This window comes from Harpia harpyja, chromosome 1 (assembly GCF_026419915.1).
Source record: "Harpia harpyja isolate bHarHar1 chromosome 1, bHarHar1 primary haplotype, whole genome shotgun sequence".
Classification (NCBI taxonomy): Eukaryota; Metazoa; Chordata; class Aves; order Accipitriformes; family Accipitridae; genus Harpia; species Harpia harpyja.
Window position 1 is genome coordinate 76,001,184 of NC_068940.1, and position 25,021 is coordinate 76,026,204.

General features: G+C 40.6%; 1 protein-coding gene and 1 long non-coding RNA gene across 5 annotated transcripts in view; one reads left to right on the plus strand and one right to left on the minus strand.

The window, feature by feature from the left end:
- On the minus strand, positions 1–19,139 carry TSPAN13 (tetraspanin 13). The gene is made up of 6 exons (XM_052801024.1): positions 18,940–19,139; positions 6,321–6,488; positions 4,888–4,968; positions 3,935–4,048; positions 3,483–3,593; positions 1–2,291 (listed from the first exon to the last, which is right to left on the minus strand). Exons 1-6 carry the CDS (start codon positions 19,000–19,002, stop codon positions 2,217–2,219), a joined length of 612 nt encoding a protein of 203 aa, XP_052656984.1. The 5' UTR covers positions 19,003–19,139; the 3' UTR covers positions 1–2,216.
- LOC128147871 (uncharacterized) overlaps positions 19,057–25,021 on the plus strand; it is a 17,479-nt gene continuing 11,514 nt past the window's right edge. For 2 of the 4 annotated variants that reach the window (XR_008237121.1, XR_008237122.1), the window contains exons 1-3: positions 19,497–19,674; positions 20,095–20,199; positions 21,288–21,348. This is a non-coding gene — a long non-coding RNA (uncharacterized LOC128147871). Of the gene's footprint in view, positions 19,160–19,496; positions 19,675–20,094; positions 20,200–21,287; positions 21,355–25,021 lie in introns of those variants that run through there. The other 2 variants (XR_008237123.1, XR_008237120.1) reach the window with 2 other exon arrangements.

The following is a 25,021-nucleotide window of genomic DNA, read 5'->3' on the forward strand; positions in this document are numbered from 1 at the left end:
TTATTAACATGATAGAAAAACTTTAATCAAACCATACGAGCCACTGATCTGTCTTTTGACTACTAAAACAAATTCACGTTATGAGACATAAGAGTTTCTGAAGTGGTAACATTTTCAGTATTTTCTCAGTGATGCACATTTACACTCCAATATCACCTACCATATTTATGAAACCAGACCCACCCAAAACTAAGTATTAAAACCAATTAGGAATAAAGTAAAAATTGAAGCAGCAGTCTGGTATTATTTTAAGCTTCATACACCCTCTCCATAAGACACCTCCTTTAATTTATTACAGTAATGTACAAAATACGGAGCCTGTCTAGACTAGGAAAATTAACTGTTGCTAAAGACAGCCAGCTGCAAGATAATCACTGTCCTCTTGACACGTATTGAGAATGGCTGGTTAGCTGCTTAAACAGGACAGAACTTGGGAAAGAAAAAAAAAAAGCTGCATACATTTACATTATACTTCAGTAGTAGTCTGAAGGCTCTTAAGGTCTTTCAGTACATGAGTGGTCTCTTACACTGAATGTACAAGTACATGCTTGAAACAGACACCAATACTTCTTGACATACGAAGCAGTAATTCACAGGCCAAACACCAGGAGATGGCGCTGACAGCAGACGTCGAAGAATCGGCTACACCTGAAGAGATGCAGTCTTCAGCAAGTTCTTGACATCCCTCTGAGTTCAGGCTCAACTCTTCCCTCGAGACAATTCCTTCTTTACGAGCACTGGGCACATGAAAGCCTCAAAGTGTTCTGATGGGCATGTATTTCAGCTTCTTTTTGCCTCTCCTCCACAGGAGCAAGGAGGCATGTCCCTAGTAGAGGGAGACTAGGGAGACCATATGAAAACCCACTTCTGTCTGCCCTCACAGAGTATCTGTCTGTCTTCCTTTCCATCTCACTCAGATGCCGTATTCCTTAACAGATGGCCTTAATACTCTTCCCCTTTTCTTCCTGCAGAGCCATCTTTCAGGCTACAGCAGCTGCCTACCACACCAGAAGCAGCAACTGAATGAAGGAAAGGTGCAGTGCAGGTCTGCAATTCAGTGTGACTAGAAACAAATGGAACATTACGCACCTCAGGTACTTAAATGTCTGATGTTCCAGCTGATGCATCACTTATTACAGGCTGGAAGAGGGACGATGCTTTCCTTCAGCTCAGACAACACCTACTACGTGGATAATGTACTGTTCTAACTTTTAATTTTTTTTTTTTTTTAAAAAACAAACTACGGGAAACCATCTTTTTTTTGTTGTTTTTTACTTTTCTTTCTTCCTTTTTTACACACCATTCAATCTCTCATGAAATCAAGACTGTTAGCTGGATGACAGAGGAATATACACTGCTGAGTTATTACAATAATTTTACATCATCTGAAAAAATAGCTGTACAACAACTTTCCAGACATCGAGTTTCTTACATTAAAGATGACAGACCACTATTGATTCTGATATTGTGCAAATACCAAACTTCATTCACTTGTCAAAGAAAAAAAAAGTTTCAAGTTAATCAGCTGCAGATTACATTCTCCTGGTTTTCTTCATTCATTGTTCTCATAGTGAAGATACCCATTAAAAAGTAAAGAATAATTTTTATTCTCAACAAAATTCTAAAGCTACCAGAAAGCCAAAACAAACAGGGAAAGGGAGGGGTGAAGACTACAGTAGTCATTAACATACACTTATGTGCACTACAGAAAATAACATCTTTAGCTTCTATTTTTACCTTAACACGAAAGTGGGAGACCATTATTAAGACAAAAAAGTTGACTAGAGTTCATCCTAAAGCCTAATCAAATCATACGGTCCAACCACCCACCATATATTTTTATCATTTTAATGCGAAATCATGTGAATTTTTGTAATCAATGAATACAGTAGAAAATACTTTTGGGTTTTTTTGGAGAAGCCAGTAGAGCTATAAAACTCACTGTATAGAGTTCACCACATCAACTACCGAAGTCTAGCTCAGAGCAGCAGTCTGTCTTTGCCCAGCTACTCAATGCACCAGTCTACTTCAACGTAGAGATTCTTAGAAGAAAAATAGTGGGAAATTAAATATGAAAACTACAAATTTCTTATGGAAATTAAAGTTTTCTTTTGGGTACATGTAGAATCCCTATTATTGGAGAAATACCAAACTATGGAGAATCAGTATTTTGAAGTAGAGGGTGCAGAGAGAAGATTCAGTCCTTTATAAACTTATCAAAGAAATGCACTAGGGTTTGCACGGGGATCCTTTTGGTTCCTGTATCTATACGTCAGCCAGACTCCCAGGATCTGAAAACAAAACCCAAAGATATTATTTAGCAGAGGGTCTCCACCCTATCTTCCATCAGTTTTACAAAATGTGTTTTAAACATAAAATCCTGACAATGAATTTCCAGTACACAAGTTTAGGATATTTTACTACTGCTAAAAATGCACAACCACGCACCAGCTTTCCTAATCAGAAAAAAGAATGCACCTTCTCAGAAAGAATTCATACCTAGCAACAGAAAGAACAACAAAACAAAAAAGCCAAAATTGTGTCCACAATGCAATGCAAAATATTCTTCATAGGCATGTCTAGCATTAAATCATTCCTCCCCCTCCCCAAATGATAAACACTCATAAACCTGGTTTTAGTGTAATGATAAACAAATCCTCTAAATTGTTTCACTTTACAGTTACCACTTAACTATAAGGCTATTTTTCTGGTACATTTTCAAATCCTGTCGCTCCCCCCAACCACCTTCCTCCCTCTCCTAGCAGCTTCACATTTTTAGTAGAGAAACTGAGGGCAGATGTCAGAGCGATTCTGTTTAAGTTGCTGTATCTCTCTTGTTGCTGCACTATCTACAAACCTTCTGAAAACTGCACTAAGCAGCAGGAGGAGTATTTTCACATGCTTTACTGTGGGGTTATGAAAGACCTGCTCTGAGGATTTTTATTCACCGATCAATAAAGCAAGTGTATGTATCATCTGGATACTAAAGCTAAGAGTCAAAGACCTTTTTAACCTGATATTTAAAATACAGTTCACTCATCATGAAAAAAATTCCCCAAACCAAATAACCCCAAAGACTGTGTGTGCGTGCGCAGGTGGGGAGAGGCGGGAAGAACAGGGGAACAAAGTAAAGCAACAGCACTGTCTTTATTACTTTTGGAGAAGGGTAAACCTAAATAGCTAATTTTCTGCAAAACTTAAACTTTACATCACCACATTTTAATGTGGTATCTAGTTGCAGTTTGTAGTCCAAATAACATAAAGCTGCAAGAACTCCCAGTGTTGAATAAAGACAAGCCCTCCTTTTGGTAGATTTAAGCAAGCTGATAGCCTGGAAAAATTTGACCCAAGTAATTATTTGACTCCTGAGATAGTACTGAGAGTTCCTGTAATAAACGCCCTAAAATAAATTGTTTCACAAAACTTTTAAGTCTTAAAAATGGGAAAAAAGCAGTCAATTTTCTAACCTCCTCCTTACTCACCTCTGTGAAACTGAAGAAGAGTCCTATGCCTCCAACAAATCTCAGCACCATTCCAGAATATTCTTCTATTATGGGTGCACATGGTTGACACTGGCGACTTCTAAAACAATCCTGTAGCAGATACAAACAGTGAATTGCACTCCATTTTCTGATGATACTTCATTGATTGAAAGCATCTAGTTAGCTCTATAAAAGATTGTCAGCCACGGACAAAACTCTAGCAGTTTTAAAAGACACCAAAAAAGCAAGTATATAAATGACAATGGTGTACAACCTTTGCAGGGTGCTCTGTGATTATGTTTCCAACAAGTTAACTAAAGAGCTTAGTATCATTGTAACAACTACCTTACACATTTCTCAAAAAACTCTGCTTTCTGCAACTATGAAAACAATTGTACATATTTGAACAAACACAATGAAGTTTTAAGTTTTTTCATGCTTGAAGAACTTACAGAGGAGCAGGTTTCATTCAGATCAAAAACTCTGAATCCACAACAATTCAGATTTCTCTCAATATCTGTTCTCGCACTGTTAGTGTTATTCCATCCCACCTCTAGAAGTTGACTCTAGAAGGCATAAGCAAATAAATATTATATTAACTGAACTGTTTTGTGTTTCATTGGAAACCAATATACCAAGCCAAGTAAAACCTTCAGATCCTGAAGTCTAGCAGGATAATGTATTAAAGAATGACTTGAATGTTCAAACAACATGTGTAGCTAATGAAATGGCAGCACCTAGCAGCAGCACATTCGTGGTTATAATTTTCTTCCTTTCTTTTTCCTAAACCCAGTAACAGCACTAGTAATGGGACATGCAGCTAATCTAACAGTGACCACTCAGACTTTAAACAACAAGTGTGCTTACATGTAGGAAGCTGATTATTTAGTCACTGTACCCTTGCCTGCTTCTTACACAGTAAGAATTAGTCTCCATACTCCACAGAAGCTGGTTTTAGTTTCACACTTAAGGGTCACCTCTGTTCCTAATGTAGTCATGACCTTTTCAGTTACACACGAACAATTCAGTGGCTTTATCATGTTTACATTATGATTATTGTAGATTTCATCAGCTTATCTGGAGTTGCTGAACACATGATATAGTCAAGATATCCTGCTGCTAAACTTGTGACCATAAATCTACATAGGAAGCTTAAAAACAAAACAATTAAAAAAAAGACAGCTGAAAGTAGTTTTAGAACCCAGATGTATGCCTTACTAGCTACCACAGCCAAGCACTGCCCAAGGGCTAGTCCTTATTTAAAAGGATAATGCTGATTTTCTTAAAATATACTCTTCCCATTTTGTGGCAGACTATATGTGTGTATACATATATAAACATGTGTACATACATATTTATAGTAGTATGCTATAAATTAACTGAGAAGTCAAGAAACTTTTCTTACCTGCTGTTCCTTGTTTAGTGCCAAACAGGCACAGGAGACAGAAAACTGGACAATAAAGACTAGCAAAAGAATAATCATGTACTGGAAATAGTAGTTAAGGATACACTCTCAAGCTAATTTTACTTCTATAACACATATGCGTAACGGTATTCCTTATTTCATTGGATAACAATAGGTCCTTTAAAACAAAGTAACTATAGAAGTAAATTCTGACTGTGGATGCGGAAAAGATGACCCAAATAATGTTCCCAGAACTCAATCACCATATATTATCACTTTTTGGCTACTACTGTACATAGCTAGTATTTCTGCGTTAGGTGTTTCTTGCCTAGCATGACAACGTGAGCAGAGAAGTTAATAAAAGGAGCTTTGAGAGAGAAAAATCTATAGCCAATTTCTCCAGCTTTAGGGACTCATGTTCTCATTCCAAGATACTTCACTTACATAAAGTACTAAAGAAAATACTTTTCTGGGTATTGCATATTCAGAATTTTTTTTCTTCAATAACACAGTCTTGTCATTAATTACAAAAGGTAACTTCAGTCTAGATTAAAAAAAAAAAGTGAGAGTTGCTTTTGGAACAGAGCCTCACACACTTTTGGACTAATGCATCAGAAAACAGTATAAAACATCAAGAACAAACTTTGATACCAAAGATCACATTTTGAAAGTCGGCCACTGTCTTCACAATTTGGCTCCTTTGTTCTGATGCAGATACTTACCTCAGGCAGTTAAACTGTTGGTAAAGTGGAGGTCACTACTTACTCACAGACCAGAACCAGAAAAATAAGAATTTCCGCTCATGAATCTCTTTTCTCACCAAACTTACCAATTTTGTTATGCAAGGCAGCACCACAAACTGCTTACACAGCATCAGTAAGCATAAAGGGGCAGCAAAGCACACTGAGAAGGCCTGTACTCATTTCTAGTCTGGGTTCATAATTAAAAGACTAGGTATGAAAAGAAAGTGCTTCTTGACAGCCTGCATTACCCACGATGCATTCCTCTGCCAGCTACAACCAGCTCGCTACCTGGAAGCATCACCTTTCTCTACCTTTAAACACTAATAGTTCACATACTCTAGCTTGGTGTAGCGTTGAGCACACAGAAAGAGGTATCTGTGACACAGTGACCTACCATAAAAAGCTCTCAAAAAATTAAAATATTTTAATTTTTGAAATGAAAACATTTTAATTTTGGAAAGGGGAGATGTGAATACTTCTGTCTTCAGAACACAAACAAGGGACAAAAAAAGGAAGCTGGAATAAAGTTGAACAGGAAGGAAGTTTAATTTAGACTGCACTTGACCAAAATAAGATTGTGAATTTCTGTTCTCTTTCTGAAGCACCTTCCACATTAGTCTCAGCAGACAGAGCAGGTTGTTTACATGGCTTGAACCAAGCTGCAATCCATGTAATGCATCAGAAGGATACAAAGAATAGCAATACTTGATGATGTTTCACCGCACCAATCAATCCGACCAAGGCAATAAGGAAGAGGAAAATTCCTACTGCAATTGCCACTCCAACAACTCTGAAACTAGAGATGAGGCCGAAGCCGATTCCCCATGCTGCAATTCCAATCAGCAGCAGGCTTACCAGCTGGAGGGAAGAGAAAACAAAAAGTTAGTCTGCATATTAAAAGAGGCTCAACCTACACACAGCTACATTCTTTACATTGAAGTTGTTATTAGAAAGGTACAATTTTTCTTTCCAGTGCAAAGAGAAGCAAAGAAGAACAACCCTAAACAATCCAATTCTCCACTTCATCGTAGAGGTAACTTCAGTTCTACATGTTTTAAGGCACACATATTCTTCAATACTGTTAATGTGGAGCTGTTACAACTCAATCTACCTACAAGTCAAGCCACGTCATCTGTGACTAACTAGAGACACTGAACTGAAGTGCAGATTATAACAGAATTGACAAATAAGCTAAAAATCAGACTCGAATTCACAGAATGGAAGAAGAATGAAAATTCCGGGTGTTTTCTGAAACAGAGGTAGTGTATTTAAAGAAAATACAATATACAGCTCCACAGCCCTGAACGTGTAAAAAAATGCAGTTTGCCAAAGCTTAGTGTAATCAGGAATACAGCTGTATTAATTCATTAGAGAAGCTTCTACATAGTTGATGATGGAACACAACAGTTAACGAGGTCACACGAAAGTACTTTTCGGATCTGTATCTCAAGGACTTCATGTAGTAAAACAATAAAGGTGCCCTGTCTCTGCTACATATTTCTTCCAGAAAATAGCTCTACTATGAAGTCAATCCTATTTCAATACCCAAAACACTCTTATGCTGTTTCCTTCCTTTTAAAGATGGTATTCAGGGAAGGCAGGCAGAATCTGTCCCAGCTAGTTTACTGGGTTTTATTCTTTATATGGGCAGGAAGCTCCAGCCTTTCCTGTTTCCATGCCAAAAACACAGAACAAAAAAAAAAATTCCAACATGAAAAGCTACAGACAAATCTGTAATGAGGTACAGCAGGCAGGAAGCAGCAGACAAAGCCAACCCAGATGTCCAATACACAAGATGTCTAACACTCTTGTTTGAAACAGTTAGATGTATGTCTAACGTATCACCCATTACGTTGTCTGTTAAATAACACCAATTCAACATGCAAGTTTTAACCAAGTTTCCAAAACCCTGACGTCACCAAAAAATACCCAGAAGTTGTATGATTATTAAAAAAAAACCCTACAAAACAAAATAGTAAGCGCTTTGTCTGGTCCAACTACTTGGCTTTATTTGACAACAAATACAGAGCAAGCCCTTACACTTGCCCACCAGTTTCCGTTCAAACAAGACCTATCTCATGATGTTTTACTGCTTATCCAGAGGGGTGGGGAAAAAAGAGGAAATTTCTAACGTTATCATTTCAGTATACTTACGCTACAGCAGGGCGTTTTTGTTGGGTTTATGTCTGTATATTTTTTCTACGTAAGTACCTTTTAGAAGACTGACCTATGTAATGCTGCTTTTGAAACATGGAAATCTAAGATAACATCAAAGTTAGTGAAACAAGTAGTGATGCTCATCATAACCAAAACATAGTGGGTGTTCTTTTCATGTGTTCACACAGGAACACATCTCAAAAAACATTTTTAACAAAAGCCAGTAATCCACATGAGAAATGTAAGACAGTCTGCAAGAAGAAAAGGAGGATATGTCATACCTACACCTCTCTCTTACCACATGAAGAGACAAAAGAATGATATAAAATTCAAAGGGATTGTTCAGTACCAGTAGAGTTCCAGGATTAATTCACATTTGCCTTTGTTTCTCTTAAACAAAAAGCCTTAATCACCATGTTTATTTAAAACCAACACTGGGCCAAGATGTTGTGAATCTAAATTACAGAGGGGAGGGAAGAAAAAAATAAAACAAAACAAAAAGCCTTGGCTCTGCCACAGACAGATTTTCTGAATGCATGCTGCACAAGGCTATAAACTTTCTGATGTTATTACATTAAAAATTAGCCTTGCTAATCAGACAGTTAAGTGCAAGACCTACCTGTTGTGATCTATGCCCATTCACTTTATTTCATTGTCTCATACCACCGGGAAGATTTATTTTTCCATGTAAGCATCAGAAATTAACAACGAAAGAAATCCCATAATGCAATTTCCAATCAGAGAGTGCTGGCTGACATCCCATGCTCTGTATCAACTTCTAAGCACTGAACTCACACTGTCACTACACAGCTTTTCAAAGTGTTATCTCATAAAAAAAATCTCAAAGGCAATGTCAAATTTCAATTTATTTCACAAACAAAAGCAGAAGAAACTTTGTTCCTAATGATTTGCACCAATACTTCCTACTTCTGCCTGAGCTATGACTGCAAATCTTTATTTTCACCAATCTGCCTCCGGGATACAAAATGTGTATTTGTTCAGCTCTTTGCTCATTCATAAGAGGTCTAAAACAATTAGATGAAACGAGTTTTATTCTTAAAGTATCACAATCAAAAGAAGAGACCTAAACAAAACCTGTGCCTAAAACACCTACTGGATAAACCCAGTGCGTGAGCTGCAGGGTACTGGTTACTTCTTGCTGCTGTTACTCATCTCAGCTTCTGTTATTCTGAAGATAAGTACATGAAATTAGTGTGTATGACATGAAAAGTTATTACCATGCCCCCTGGCCCAAAAAGCTTTTCTAGTAGAAATGGCCACATACTGATCTAGAACTGCCATGGTTTTCAAGTGGAAAAAAAAAGCCTCTCTGGCTTTTAAACCCATTATTGAACCCCAGATGTTCAGGAATCAGGTGACTTGACTTTGAAAAAGAAAATAACATAAAATAGTTCAGTTTCTCTTTTGATCACATTCTAGCTTTGTAGCCATAAGTCTCACTTTCAAGCTTCACCTCCATAATACCAAGGCAGTGTTTTCTTTCACATGACAAAGTTGTCCAATGTCTAATTCCTTAAAACATCTGGAAATTCAGTATGATCACAGATCCTTGCTACTGAGCTCTGGCTTGCAAGCTATGTGAAAATGCTGTATCCAGTCAGGCAGATGCATGATTTGGATCAAAATAACTATTGGCTCCTCCAATTTTGGCCACTTAAAATGGTGGAAAACTGACTTTGTGTTTCAAAACTGAAATGGAGACTGCAGGTTTACAAACCATTCCAGAAACAGATTTAGCATTAAGTTCCTGACTCCTCTGCATGTTGACTGAAAGAGGAAATTATGGTTATTCTTTCATTTTCAGGTTTGGATTGGACTAACTGAATGTTGAGCAATAAAACTATATATATATATGTGTATATATGCAATAAAAGTATAGATATATATGTGTGTATATATATAGTTTTATAGTGCCATAACATGAAAAACTAAAGTAAACGCACACTACTAAAAACCAGAAAAATAACTTAAGCTGTTTTGGGAAAAGGTTTTACAAGTCTGTAAAACAATGCAAGGCTCATAGCATTAGGCACTGTTTAGCCACTAGAAATGACTACTCAACAGTGCTTATTCCAGTGTTTTGAAACAAAAGGATTTAGATGTAATATTCTAAAAGTGAAGCTGCTAAGACTTTGCAGTAAAATGTACTTGAAACAAAATTACTTAGCGACCCCAATTACTTTTAAATGATTAATATGTACATTCTAGGCATATAAGCTTTATCTATCTATTAAAAATTCACCTTTTTCTGTTAAATAAAGGAAAAAGGACTCTCTACGGAGGTTCTGAACATCACATTTTATCTTACTGAAACCACATTTCACAACACCGGAACTCCCCCAATGAAAACTGCGTCATCCTTGGAAGATTGAAGTACATGTGAAACTCCATTTTACCTGTATGAGTTTACTGACATAAAGCTAGCTTTGGTTACTAACACTTCCAATATTTGCTTGATATATCTACCAGAAATATATGAAATCACAGTCCAGCTTTTAGCGATTAGGACTGATCCAGTTTCCCACAGGAGACTCATTAGTAAGCTGAAAAGGCATGGGTTGGAGAAATGGCCTGTTTGACTGAATGACAACAGGCTGGACTGCTGAGCTTAAAGGGTAGTAATCAACAGCCCAGCATCCAACTGGTAGTGGGTAAGAAGCACCACAAAGGCTGATACTGGGGCCAATATACAGTACCTTCATCAACAACCTGGGTGATAAGACAGAATGAATCCTCAGAAAATTTGTGGATGATACTAAACAAGGAAGAGTAATTGACTCTCCAAATAGAGGTTCAACTCAGATGAACCTTGATAAACTCGAGGAATAAGCCAACAGGAACCTCGTGAAGTGCAAAGTTCTGGTCCTGGGGTGCTTCAGTGGAGCCTAGGAACAGACTAGTTGAACAGCCTTACTGAGATAGATCTGGAGATCAAACTGGTTGCCAACTTGAATATGAGCCAAGAGTCTGCTTGCAAATAGGGAAAGCCAAGAGGACTGCAATCAAAGGGAACTCAATGCTGGTGAGACTGTAGCTCAAGTACTGTGTCCTATTTCACACCCCCCAGGCTGAAGAGGAATTTGAGAACCTGGATGGAGTCACCAAAATGGCCTGGAGCCTTGAGGATGATGTTTGAGAAGCAGGTGATGGAGCTGAGTTCGCTTAGTCTGACAACGAGGCAGCCTAGGGATAATCTACTAGCAACTGAAGCTGAAGGCACATTACAAAAAACAAAGGAGGCAAACTCTTCCCAGTATCACAAGTAACAGCTTGGGACGTTCAAATTGGACATTAGAAAAAGCATCTGCAAGGTGGTTTGGTGCTGTACTCAGGTGAGGTTTTCAAGACTCAGTAAACAAAGCCACAGCTGGCAAACAAGTGTTACTTGAAATCCTGCTTTGAGCAGGAACCTGGATAGATAAGCCCCAGAAGTCCCTTCCAACCAACATTCCCACCTGCCACAGCCAGCTCTTCCACCACAGAAACTTTGCTGCTCCCCACACCAAAAATAAAAATTTTAACAGGCACAGAAGAGACAGATTTAGCACTGACCGAGTACTCTTCTGTACCACCTAGCTCATTAAATAGCTCCTAAACCCCATATCAACATAACACCTTCTTACAAGCAGTAAGGTCTCTCAATAAAAGAGCAATGAATGATTCTTCAGAAGTACTTACACAGCTTCAAAAATACAAGTCTTGTTCTCAGAAGTGATTTTAAAAGGTCCCATTCACTTAAGGCATGTTTACATGGAAAGCCAACAGGCATTAAGAGCAAAAGAATTTATTACAGTCTCAAGCTGGAGCAATTTGTCTCACAGAAAGATGCTACAAGCACATACTGTCCACAAACCAGAAAAGCAACACAGAGCCATGGGAAGTGTGTGTGCTGGGGGGAGCAGGGTGGTGACAGCTAGTATTTTAAATTTAACATCCTCATTTACTCTATATCTTCTCCATCAATACAAACCCTAGCACCCTTATTTAAAAACCACACATGCAAACACAGGTTTAGTATAATCCAATACATAAACTCATAAATTTGAAATTAAGTAAATGCTTTACCGGAACAAACCTATAGGTAGCACAAATCCTAAGTGAAGATCAGTAGTTTTCACTATGAGATCAAGTACTTTTATCTACAGAGTCAGAAAAAAAAAAAAAAGAAAACCAAGAAAATCAAGCATATTGCCAAAACGTTACTCCAGTGTCAGCATCAATATAAGAAAGCTTTTAGGGACTTAAGTTCAAGGATCAGTGGAATGGATCAGACTCCACTTTAAGTGACTTCCATTATATTTTTTTTAAACATATATATACACACACATTTGAGCTTCATAGATGTTTCAAAAATAACAATTTCTAGACAAAGAACTTCTTTGTCACAGAGGTAAAGTCATCACAAGTTTGATTGTCCTGTTCTCCAGTTAACTTCTTATTAACACAACTAAAGCATTAGCCTTTATGGTACTTGTTGGGGTTTTCTTTCCCCTTACTGCTGCATAAATTACTACTTCCCCTACAAAAAAAAAAAATAAAGCTCTTAATTTGCTCTGTTCTTTAAATCCAAGTTCTCCTGTGCACACAGCTGCTCGTTTCCCTCACTCCTGTACTGGAAAAATGTATTTCTCTTCACACTTACCCACTGTGTACTTATCCACAAGCTTATAGTCTACATTACAAAAAAGAAACCAAGATACTGACAAATTATTTCTCCAGACAATGCCAGTGGGAAACAATTCAAATGCCAAAAACAGTTCCTCCTTCCATCAACAGCAAGCCACAAACAAATCTGCTGTTTAGACTAACTAGCAACTTTTCAGTATTTCAACTAGAAATACCTTAGACTGCTTGCCAGGAAGGAAGTCGTATGCAGAAGTTAATGTTCCCACTGTTTTCTTGTAGCCTCAGCCCAAAAAGGAGTTAGTAAAAACTGCATTTCAGCACTTAAATGTCAAGAAATTCAGCCTCACCATTCCCAAGTAAAGAGATTATATAGCATTTACACTAGTATCAGCAAAGGAAATATTTACAGAATAGCTGTCAGGCTGGATATGGAACAGGAACTAAAACCAGAGACATTACACACATGATGAAACACATCCTCCCTAAACTCTCGCCACATCTAAGTTCATATTCCACTTCTTTTAAGGGGGCTTTAAATTTTAAACCCCAAATGGTATATATTCTGAAGGTAGAGATTACTACCGCTCTCCCCTTCAAGTTGGCCAACGGTTTCTGCACAGCCATGGAGAATCTAGAAGACAATTCTTCTGGTTCCCTGCACTTCATCTAAAAACATCATGTTAAAACAATGGCCAGTATATAGTGGTGCAAATTAAGACTAAGCTAAATTGACTTCTATCACAGCTGTAAGCTAGCCAACCTGTAGGCAACTTTATCTCCTTACAGTCCTTCTTCAGCTTTACTGAAAGCAAAGGCAAGGCTAAGCAGTAAGGAAAGCTCTGGGTATCTCCAAAGGATTTCTAACAGAAAGCAAAATCTTCCACCTTTAGATGATTTATTTAAATGAAGAGCGATCAGTAGTCTGGTTACTGAACAGCCTTGAGACACATGATGTGGAACAAGCAATTCACGTGAAAGGCAGCATTCCTGTCTCTTATCACCAAAGCCAGTTCTTTCAGGTTCAGGCCCAGTTCAGAGCTCTTCATGTTACTGGCCAATAATTAGGATCCAATGTTTCTGACCATGTGACAAGCTTCTTTCACGTTAAAATGGCAGAGAGACTTAACTCCTGTTTTATACTCCCTGGTCTTTGGAAATGAAAGCTTTCTGCTGTGTAGCAGAAACAACTATCTTCTGAAATGTTTGCTTTTGCTTGCTTGTTTGTTCATAGTTTTTTAAGAAGTTGCAAAACGTTTTCAGGAAGTCCAGTGATCCCACAGATCCTTCTTCCACATACGTATCTCCCTCAACATGAAAAGAACAGTAGAAAGAACACAATGGTTTAAGCTACAAGGCTACTACAGGGCATTCAAAGGGCTTCTCTATAATTGTGCTGGTTTTGAAGTGTCAATCTGCACCTCTAGGATGGCTGAAAACATCAGTGGTATCAAAACATACCACGCTCCATACAGCCGCCTCCTTCTGTGCCCTGTCATTCTCCAGTTCTTTCACTAAACACAGTCTGCCTTCTTAGCTCTAAATGCCACTATGCACTCTGCGCAAGTGAAAAAACAAAACCCAGCCATATCTGGTCTACAGACTCAGCACATGTCTGAATTCTGACCTGCTACCACAAACCGCTGTCACTTTGACTATAAACTGATACACAGTATAGCTGAGGGCATTCCCAAGCACTGACAAAAAGTCTGAAAATATGTATCTATATTTTTGTGGTAGTCACTCTTCTGTGTTCTCAAGTGTGAACACAGAAACCTTCCCAAAAAGCCAATGGAGGAAAAAAAAGAAAAAAAAGAAAAAAAAAAAAAGACTAAACTGACATGACCAATTCCCTGCTGCATACCTGGGAGCTTCTCTACCACTATTTTATTTACACATCAAGACTAGATAAAACAGTTTATACTGCCGCCTTCAAAATATCTTTGAGAATGACAGGAATGGCTCCACGTCAACGTGCCCCATCTGCTGAGCATCCAGTTAGGATGATGAGCTAGACCAGCCAGCACAGGCTGCTGCTGGGGCAAACTCTTGACACCGTACTCCTGAATGCTGACCACAGACTGTCAGACGCAGCAAACAGCAGGCTGTTTACTGCTGACTTCTCACAGCTGAAAACAAGCTTATACAAACCAAAATGGAATTGAACTCCCAGCTCACAGGTTCATTTACCACTGTGAGAGAAACTGGCACATGACAGAAGAACTGTGTTTCTCCAATTCCTGTCTGCTAGTACCTGGCTCTGCATAGCCACTACAGCAGTCAGAAATTACCAGAAAACATGGAAAAGAGTCACATTCCCTTTCCCTAGGAAAATCCAGATGTTCACCCTGCCTCAAACACCAAGTTTCCCCTACGCAGAGAGAACGGAAATGGAGCTAGCAGATCCACATGGAAGATGCAACATGCTCAGCCCTTTGCATTGGAAATGCTGCAACTAAAACAAACACTATTAAAAACCCTACTGTGCCAAACACGCGCTGTCCGAATCTGAGAACTTCTGTACTCATCTTTGTATACTTCCATAATACAGGAAAAGCAATTTTGATAAAGAGGGCAGAAATGCACTAATTACACTTTCAATAAATACTGCACCCACAGAACAACAGGCAGCAATAGAAAAAAAACGCTTTCAAAGACAATGCTTTGGAAATGGATGCAAAACCCAGGACAGTCTAGAAAAATTCAGAGAGCAAGGTATTATAAAAAGTAAATGATTTTGATAAAAGTACTTTCCAGTGTTAAGAGGAAACAGGGATGCTCTTGTGGAATGAACTCTGTGCTACTAAAAAATACATACTCTTAATGGTAAAGGTACTGTATGTTTTACTTTAAATCAAATGGTAACTCTAGGTGTAAGAAAAACTGAAAGCCTGCTTATCAAAACAAAAGCAAGATGTTTACACACTGACAACAAACAGCTCATGTGTGCTGCTGCAGCATAATTAAGTAGCTGCTCGGGTGACAAAAACAGCACACACCATCCAAATGAACTGACTGCCAGTAATTTTTTTTTTTTTTTTAATTTGAATATTTAATCTTGTGGCCCAGCTAGCACTTTAATCTCTCATCACTAGCTAGGACTTAGGAATTTCCCCTTCCTTTCTGAGAATCTGATTTGAAGTAAGATATCAACTGTTCACACTTCAACACAATTACTTAAGACTTCCTTGGAAGGAACACTGTCTACCTAAGGAAATCCTTGTCTGGTTGAAGTGAGCAAATATTGGTGGAGCCAGCATCTAGGGTTCTCATACCTGGAAGGTTAGAAGTCTTGAGTTATGTACACATCCCTGAATTTGGCTGAACTCTGTGGACAGGCATTTCAAACAGTTTGTATGGGTTTGCCATTCGATGGGAAATGTAAATATGATTGAATAAATAAAGACAAAATTGGTCAGATACCCCAAACTAGTATTTTAAACGTCCTTGTATGCAGACAGTTCTTCCATGTAAGACTTTATTCCAGCAATACACATCATTATATACACAATGAGTCAACAAAGAGTCTCAATTATTTTTCTCTACTCTTCCAATACCCATAAGGAACTATACTGAAGTCTGCAAGACTCAGCATAGATGCCAGAATTACTCATATAAAATAAATTTAAAAATAGAATCAGGGCCTAAGGACATTAACTTAGTCCAGAGAAGAACCAAAGGTCATCAGCAAAGTACCATCTGAAAAGAATGTTAAGCAAGCAGTTAGCTTAGTGTGTTTCTGGTTTCTTGCCTTAAACCAGTAACTGATTTATTACTGACAGGACATATATTTTTCTTGGTGTACTACTGTGAAAAGTAAAACAAGACAGCATTTAAAAAAAAAACCACCAACAAACAAAAACAAAAAACAATCTCCAATATCCTATCCTAGGAGTGTTTTAAAGAAAAGCAGAATATAAACTGTAACTCCCAATATACAGTTCTGAGGGTTAATTCATTCCAAGCATGTGATACACACATCAACCCTAGCTAGAAAAACATTCAAGTGTTATCTATTTGACCTTATGTCCCTTCTTACCCCCACTACTCCCTTCCCAACAATTACTACTGTGAATTAACATTGCTTAAAAAGATGATAGTGAAGTTCTTATTCTGGTTGTCCTCTGTATATTTTTGCAGCTGGGAAAAAATAAGCCCATCATTCATTGTGCTGTTGCAACCCAAGTCTTGTATTCTCAGTTTTTTGTCTAACCAAAGGAACAGAGAAGCCTACACGTTTTGCTAGATCAACTCCATCAGGCCAACTAAACACCTTAAATGTTATTCCTGCAACTCAGAATTTAAAAGCATTAGTCTTGTAACTTGCCTATAATTAATAAGCAACACAAGCAGTAACAATCAGATATTCCAGTTACTATAATTCAAAGAAGTCATTCCTTCCCTTCAGCAAAAACGTATGCGCTGCATAGGTCAGATGAAAGAATACCAAGTGACACCCACAAAGTAAATTCTACTCAAGGAGACATCAGAGCAAGATTAAGGTCATATGTGCATTGTACAAGTATCACAAACAGAACTACAGCAGTCCCAAAGATCAACCCACCCTTGCTGAGGCCAAATACACCCAAAAGACCTACCAGACCCCTTACACCTGGTTAATATATGGCTGTAGGAATAAGTGATGTCTTCAGAAAAAAACAGCTGCTGTCCACATGACATCAAAATGAGATTTGTGCGTGTATTATGTTAGAAAGATCCAGATTTCTCTCACTCTTCTGTCACTCAAGAAATAATAATAGTAACAACAATAACAAAAGTAAGTCTTGCATTAACCTCTGGTTTACTGAAAAGAGAAATCAGGACAGGACAATTCACCTATAACCCATCCACTGGGTCGGGGCAATCCCATGAAAAGCTGGCCAAGATGATCTGTTGAGGCGCCTTCCACCCCGGGCTATTCTATGATTCTAACTTACCTTCATCACAACAGTCTCCATACACTAAACTTACCTCCAACTACAGATGTCAAATGAGACAATGCCTACCTGCCCCCCTCTATTCTGGCTGGGGGTGGCATGGGCAGCCCATAGCATCACAAGGATACTGGGTGACTCACAGCAGGTAGGCTGGGCTCCCTAAGCATGCTCCAGAGACTTTTTCAGGGACATACTCCACTCCGCAAGCTCCCCCAAGGAAGCACGCGCAATAGCACAGCTTCTCCTATAATAACGCTTTCGTTCTGCTCTTTTCTGAGGGAATGAGGGTCATCTCATACACCAAAGAACATAATGACAAATAACTCTGGCTTCAGCACAGGCACTTCTACATCCATTCATGCTCCGTCCTGATGATTACCATCAGGTCCAGTAACTGCCAGTTACGAGAACTGTTTGTTCTGATGAACAGCGTTAGACCTGTTTGTTCTCCTGTCTCGCCTTCAGTTGAGAGCAGGCAGTGCTTTCAGAAAAGCACCGATACAACTGCCCGCAAGCACTGGCTGACCCCAATTTCAGTTGGCCGAAAGTCATCCCCAAGCACTGTTGTTAACATAAAACATTAGAGGACACACTACCTCTCCAGAAGTGCTGTGAGAGGAAGCCATTATATGTAGTCCTGTTTCTTGCTATTTCTGTATCATTTTAAAGTAGATAATGAGGAGAAAAACCCAAAGCTATAGCACAATTGGAGATTTTATCGTTCTCTGTTGGAAATAGGTCCTCCAACTTGCCCAGACAAAAGCAGGCACCTGCCTGGAGTTCCCCATCCAGCAAGTCAGTTAGTTTAGTTTAGCATACTACTTTTCCCCCCCCCTCACGCACGTTCCCACCACCCCAAAGCAGCCAGACTTTGTAACTTGCTGGTCCGTCCCAGGGGAGTGCAGGGAAGCCAGCTTACCAGGGGGCTGGGGCCCTCTCCAGCACACCCCCTTCCTCTCGAACGTGCGTTGGTCTGTATGGGTCTCCTCGGGCCCGATACACCAACACAGCACTTGTCACTCACCGAACTGCACTTATTTCAGTGCCGCTCCTTGGCTGAGGAATAACAAAATACACCATTCCTCGTTCACGCCTGGGTTGGCGCAGCGACCTTTCTAGAAAGCGAAAAAAGGCACCGGCGGGCCGGGCCGGGCCTCCCCTCGCCAAGCAGCCGCCACCTCCCCACACCAGCCCGGCCCGGCCCGGCGCGGCCGGAGGGGGGGGGCGCAGGAGATGAGACATCCCCCCTCCCCGGGGCGGGCAGCGCTCGCCGTGCCACCCGCTCCCGGACCGCCCTGGATTTTGATCCCGGGGAGCCACGTCCCTGCGGTGACAAAGCCCGGCCTGACCGGTGCCCCCTTCCCCACCCAGCCGGAGGCCGCGGCCGAACGGCGGCCCCAGCTCGGAGCTCCCCACCCTCCCGGCGCCGTAGCAGCAGCCCACTGAGCGGAGGCCGCCTCAGGCCGGAGCGAGCCCCACCGCTTCCCCTCCCCACACGCCGGGCGAGGGAGACCCCGCCGGGGCAGCCCGCGCCCCTCCCGCCGCCTCGCCTCAGCGCGGCGGCCACGCACCGTGTAGAGCAGGTTGAGGGCGCAGAGGCAGTTCTTGGAGCAGGCGAAGCCCCCACACACCATCGCGCCGCCGGTGGTGCCGGTGCCGCCGCCGCCGGGGAACCGCGCAGCAGGAGGCCACCGCCCCGCCGGCCACCAGCAAGCGGGCGCGGCCGCAGCAGGTGAGCGGCGCTCGCCGTCCGCCACCGAGCCCGCTGATTGGCCGCTCCCGGACGCAAAGGTAAAGATATGCAAACGAGGAGGCGCGGAGGGGGCTGGGAGGGTTGCTGGCGGTGCTGCTGTTGTTGCTGCCGCTGCCCGCCGGCCCCGTCACCCGTTATCTGCGGGCACCGGAGGGCTGGGCTTTCCCCCGGCCTCGCCGCAGGGACCCCGCCCGGCCTCCCAGGCAGCTTTCGACCGGGGGCGGCGTCGGTCCCGCGCCCATTTCTCCCCCTCCATCGTGCGGAGGGCCGCTGGAGCCTCGTCCCCCTCCGCCTCACCCGCCCCGGGGCGGCGGAACGCGGCCAGCCTGCTGGGAGCTGCCCGTTGCCCCCGGCGGGCCCGGGTCCGCGGCTGCCGGGGCTGGCAGAGCCCGCGGGCGGTGGGTGGTCCCTGGCGGCGTGCTCTACCCGTGGGGTGAGCTGGAGAGAGGGAAGCTTGCTGCCGCCTTACCCGGGGGCGGCTAGAGGAGGCTTGGCATCTCCTCGGCCATTTTGTTTAGGGAACGAGAGGTTCCTCCCTACCCTTTCCATGATGGTACGTACCTGTAATCGGTGACCTGATCCCCTGGGTAGTCGAAGGAAGCGTCCAGGGATTTACTTTTCCAGGCCACTGAAGTATTTGGGGTGCTGTGAGGAGTTGTACTAGCTATTCATTTGCATATTTATTGCTCTTCTTAAATTTTTATTAAGAGCTGTGTTTCCACTGTGCCTCTTGTTATGCATTTACTTCTGTGTATTTCCTTAGTTTGAGGGTTAAATATTTTTGTTTACAGGCAAACAAAATCCTTTCTACTAGTCGGTACCAGCTTTTTGTTACTGTTTTTGTTGTCTTGAATGGTGTCCCTGTTCGCTAGTGCCTTCCAGAATCCTGTGTCCACAGCCGCCATGGGCTGGACTCTGCTGCATGATGCTTTATAATAAATACGACAAATCTAGTAACTGCCAGTTGCTTCAGTGTGTACAGGTGCTGCAGGATTAGCGTCCAAGATACTTTATCTTTTTGCTGGGCTTCACAAAGAGACAAGGAGTCATACGTTCCTCCCTTGGGATGTCTGTAAGGGTACATAGCGCTGTAGTTTTACTTCGTTAGCATTTGGTGCCACAGAAGAAGTTGTGATGGTCAGTTCCTAGTAAGCAGAGGAAGCTGCATCTACTTTCTGATGAATTCACAACAATTCTTAATAGGAACTTGTCATCAGAACAATTTAAGGAGGAAATTCCAAAAGCATTTTGGTTTATGTAATTTGGCTGGCCTTTGTCTGCCAAGGGAAGCCGCAGCAGGCTAATAATCCTTGCCAGCAGTGAGACAGAAAGAGGCTGAACAGCAGCAGGCTTTGTCTTTCCTGGTCTGTCACTCAGATCTTTTTTTTTTTTGTTAACATCTTTTCTCCATGCTCTTTGATATTTTGCCAGACTTCTGCAATTAAATATAATACACATTTTTTTCTCATGCAATAACAAAGACTCGTTGCTTTTTTACTGATGTATATCTACCTCTCAGCTGCTAGCCAGGCAACAAATTAAAATTCTCCAATATTTGTGACCACAAATTAAATCTGAATGCTCAACAGCTGCTGAAGCTTTCTGTTTGTTTCTAAACTTGACAGACACAGACTATGCCAGCTGTTGGAGCTTTGTGAAGTGACAGGAAGAGTAAAAATCTGCTGTGTTTTTTTTCACCTTGCTAATTAAACTGATGATGTTGTGGCTAATTTGACCTATTGGGAGTGCAGATTTACTGACTGGGGCTACTGCCTTTACTGGGCCACGCTTCTGATCTTTTGGGCCCAAGTCTGGCAGAGCGTAAGCCCAGTATAAAGTCACTTGCTTCAGTGAAATTTTACCAGCTGCTTTTAATTTTGTTGTGACCTGTTTCAGAAATTGTTTGATGCCTACTATATAGAAAAGAGTATCTTGAACGTATACCCTTTCCTGAACACAAGAAGTCGTTAGCATATCAAATGTTTTTGCTGGATTTTGTTGCAAATGCTCACATCTAAAGTTACTGTGCCACTGTTCCTTTGGTTATAGTGCTGAATTATTCAATATCATCATCCACTGCCCTTTTTCTTAGAAGATCTCTTTCACTATTAATTATTAAAAGGTGTACCTCCACTTTCTTAAATAATGCTGGTGTTTCTTTTTAAGGGACGCAGCTCCTATAGCCCTTTGTGGGTGGGAAGTACCTATCACAGGTTTACTTCTTCAGGTTCAGGTAGGCATCTAACTGTGTCTAATGCAATTTGGTTTGTACCCACCTGTGACCATAAACTCTCGGGCACAGTTCAGCTGGTATAAATAATCAAAGGTTCCAATTCAGTAAATAGAGCTATGACAACTGAACGTAGCTGGGGTCTAAATCCTTCCCCAGTTCTGTTCACAAGTTATAGTACAAAGTTGCAATAATATGGTTTGGATTTAGAATAATACTTTTGCTGTTAGAGCAGTCAGCTGTGCTGACTGCTGTAATTTCTGGTAGTGGTCAGGAGTAGCCTGTGCTATTCCACATCAGGCTGCAGAACTTAGCTTGTATTCTGGCTACAACTAAATTGGCTTAATTCTTTTAAATGGATGATTACAAATTGTTAAGTTATAAAAAGGCTCTCTTGCAGTTGGAGGGAAATTTTTCCTTCTCTGTAGGGAAAGCATAGACAGTGTTTATTTGATTTTTTTTTTTTTTTAAGATGATTTAAATAGCTGGTCCAAGCAAGGATCCTAAGTATTTGTCTCTATAGGGGACAAATTCCGCACTCCCATCTGTTACATGAATCCAGAGCTGCCAGACATAACCAAGAGCAGAATATGCCTTTTCCTTTTCTTCCCTCACTTTTTTCTGATGCTTATTCTCTGCTTCCTTGCACAGTCTTTGTTCTTCTGCCCTTCTTTGGTGTCTTTCAATGGCACTGCTGGCAACAGGAGGAGCTATGAACAGCTTGAATTAGTCGTTCTTTCATGGGAAACTGCGATGGGGGGAGAGTACACTGGGCACTTGTAATGCTGCTGACGCGCACTTAACAGGCGGTACAAAAGCATGCAAGGAAACACTCCTGCAAGGAGAGAGGGGAGTGAAAACAGAGTTACTCGGGCTCGATGCTGGCACGCTTCTTACGGGTCAGAAGAGCTTGAAATGGAGCCGTTTGGGTAGCTTACTCTTCATTTCCCTGTAAAGATCACATCAGCTGGGTCATTTTCAGGAGGTTTTCTGCATGGGGCCTTCTGCTGAGACGCTCTGAATGCAAACTCAGCTTGTAGGCTGTGATCCCACATTATTGCTGCTGGTTTATGTTATTTATTATGTGCCTGAAATCTAAAGGTCTGTGTCACTTCTGAGGCACAAATTTGAAATGTGAAGGCTCAAGTATACACAAAGGCCTCTTAAAGTATATACTATTGTCTTAAAATTAAGACAGTGCGACCTTTTTTCTTATTCTCTACTATTGTAGAGTGTCTATAGCATTGTAAATGAAACATTGTTTGCAGAAATTGATTTTTGTCGCTTTGTTTTTCCCAGGTTTACAATGAGCCCTTGACAGCACTTTGAGTATTTCATTTCACTCTTTGTCTTGTAAAGTAGTTTTTCTTCCCCTGTTGTTTGTATAAAGTCTCTCATGTGCATCAAAATCGTGGAGGGGAGAAACAGGGTTAAAAAAAGTCAGGTGTTTCCAGTAGTAGGAATGCCACATGCAATCTCTGTACTTGTAATTAATAAAGTTAGACTTTAATTTTACTTTCTCTTCTTAAATGTATAAGCAAAATACTTGTGATAGTAGGAAAAATAAACATGAGTCTAAATTGTATGGACTCCATTGTAAGACAATCAGGCGTGTTAAAACCAGTGCTAATTCTATCAGAATTTTAAAGAAACTTGGAATGCACCTTGCACAATTTTCTTTTCTGGCTACATTTGTCTTGGTATTTCTGTTTGGTTTGTTGTTGTTTTTTTTTAAAGTCTAACATCAGTCTTTTTGCTTCATTTGAGACACTATAGGAAAACTGCGAATGACAGTGTTAAAATTAGTAATTTCGTACTTGTTGCTATGATGATGTAGCATCTAGGGAATTTCTCATTTTCCTTTTATATATGCAAAAAGGTCCCATAGGATTGTTTTTAAAGCTTACTGCATCAGCCCTAAAAAACAAGCTGTCTAAATTGTTTTCAAAGTATTTGTTGTATACAGTTGACATTTTTAGATGTTAGCATTGAGGTGAGTAGTGTACATGCACAAAGGGACAGGGTTTCAGCTAGCTTGACTTGGAATGAATAAAGGGCTTATCGTACCTTGGTAGTTGACCATTAAAGCGTGTTCCTGTGCTGGGACTGTAAGTGTGTCTGAAGTTTGATGATGGCTGTAGGATCTGTGTTACGGTCAACAAAGTCTGTGAAGTAAAATGCTGTTTATAATCTGTGTATGATCAACTGTGTCTCTCCATGGAAAGTAGGTTCCAGTGTCCAGCCATTTCTTGTGTCACTGAAAAGGGAAATCTGAGTCATCTCGGTCACCTGAACTGCCTCAGTTATTCAGTCATGTCAATGAGTCACCTTAGTTATCAGTAACGCAGCAGGTAGAATATATAGAGTCAATAAAACATACACTTAAAATGTTATCTGCAGTAACAATCAGGATTTTTTTTTTTAAAAGCCGAACTCAGTGCAAATGTCCTATGGACATACCCCACTTATTTACTGACTGACTTGTTTAGTAATGAGTTGGCTGTGCCGTGGTGTTTGCATGCAGTCATGAATTTCTCTCCACTTCCTGGAACAAAATCAGTTCCCCGGCAGTGCTATTGCGCTCGTGCCATTCCACCCCCAACCTTAAAGAAGCCCTTTCTGGCACCAGGCAGTGAGGAATAGCATGGGTAGGCATAGCTGTTGCATGGATCTTTGCTGGGTAGACACACAAGATGTTGTGGTGGCGTTTCATGTTGATGATCTTTATGAGCCAGACATGAGGGAGAGATGATTCTGGCATACAGAATAAACTTGCCTGTGTTGTTTGGATCAGAGGTTCTTCTCTGCAGAGAAGAAAAAAATGTACAAAACTGTTTGGCATTTTTATTTATTTGTTTTTTAGTGAAGTGGAGCACTGTAGATTGAGAAAGGGAAATTAGGACAGGAAAATAGGCCATTTAAGTACAGTGGCTGGAGCAACCCCCAACTAGGTCAGAAATTAGCTCCTCTAAAAGCACAAAGAAAGAGCAAATATTGTTTAATAAACCTAACAAGTGGTTACCAATGACTACTGATGAAATAATGGTTTGTTCATCTTTGCTCTTGGAAAAACAGATGCTGACTGTATTCTTTGAGAAACTTTCTGACCAAAACCAAAATGGCATAAAGTTCTTGTATTAAGCCTGGGAAGTTAAATAGCTGTTAGAAAACTACCTAGAAGAGAGACTCTTTTCAAGCAAAAGCAACTACAGGCAAGCATGAAGGCATTGTTCTGGATGGGGCGGCTGGATGTCCAGCCTTGCTTTTTAAGCCATTCTTTATAGTTCCCACTGGATCTAGTATGCAGTGGCTTAATTGTTAATTCAGTCTATGGCCATGTCTGTTGAATCGTCCCATGAATAATGCTTGCCAGACAAAAGATAGACTTGGTGAAGTTTGTCCCTCTAATGTTTATAGACAGGGAAAAAAAAACCCCACAACAAAAAACTAAAATAGTGCTAGGACACCGACTTTAAAGGGAAAGTGTATTTCAGAGGTCAGCCTTCTAAAAATAGTAAAAGAGACAAATACTCATTTTATAGGTTCAGAAGCTAGTTCTTGGGATTTTCTGAAGATCTTAATTGTAAGAATTGGCTTTCAGCACATTTAAAATCCATTTTGAATTAAGCTGATAGAGGATTAGGATAAGGAGAGTTTGTTGCATCTAATG

What these genes read in the sequence shown, in the direction of transcription:
- TSPAN13 (XM_052801024.1), bottom strand. Translation starts at nt 19,002, where the DNA reads ATGGTGTGTGGGGGCTTCGCCTGCTCCAAGAACTGCCTCTGCGCCCTC. An exon ending in ATCAAGTATTGCTATTCTTT is followed by an intron (nt 4,969 to 6,320) that starts GTATCCTTCTGA and finishes TACTATTTCCAG; the next exon opens with TACATGATTATTCTTTTGCT. An exon ending in TGAATGAAACCTGCTCCTCT is followed by an intron (nt 3,594 to 3,934) that starts GTAAGTTCTTCA and finishes TATCTGCTACAG; the next exon opens with GATTGTTTTAGAAGTCGCCA.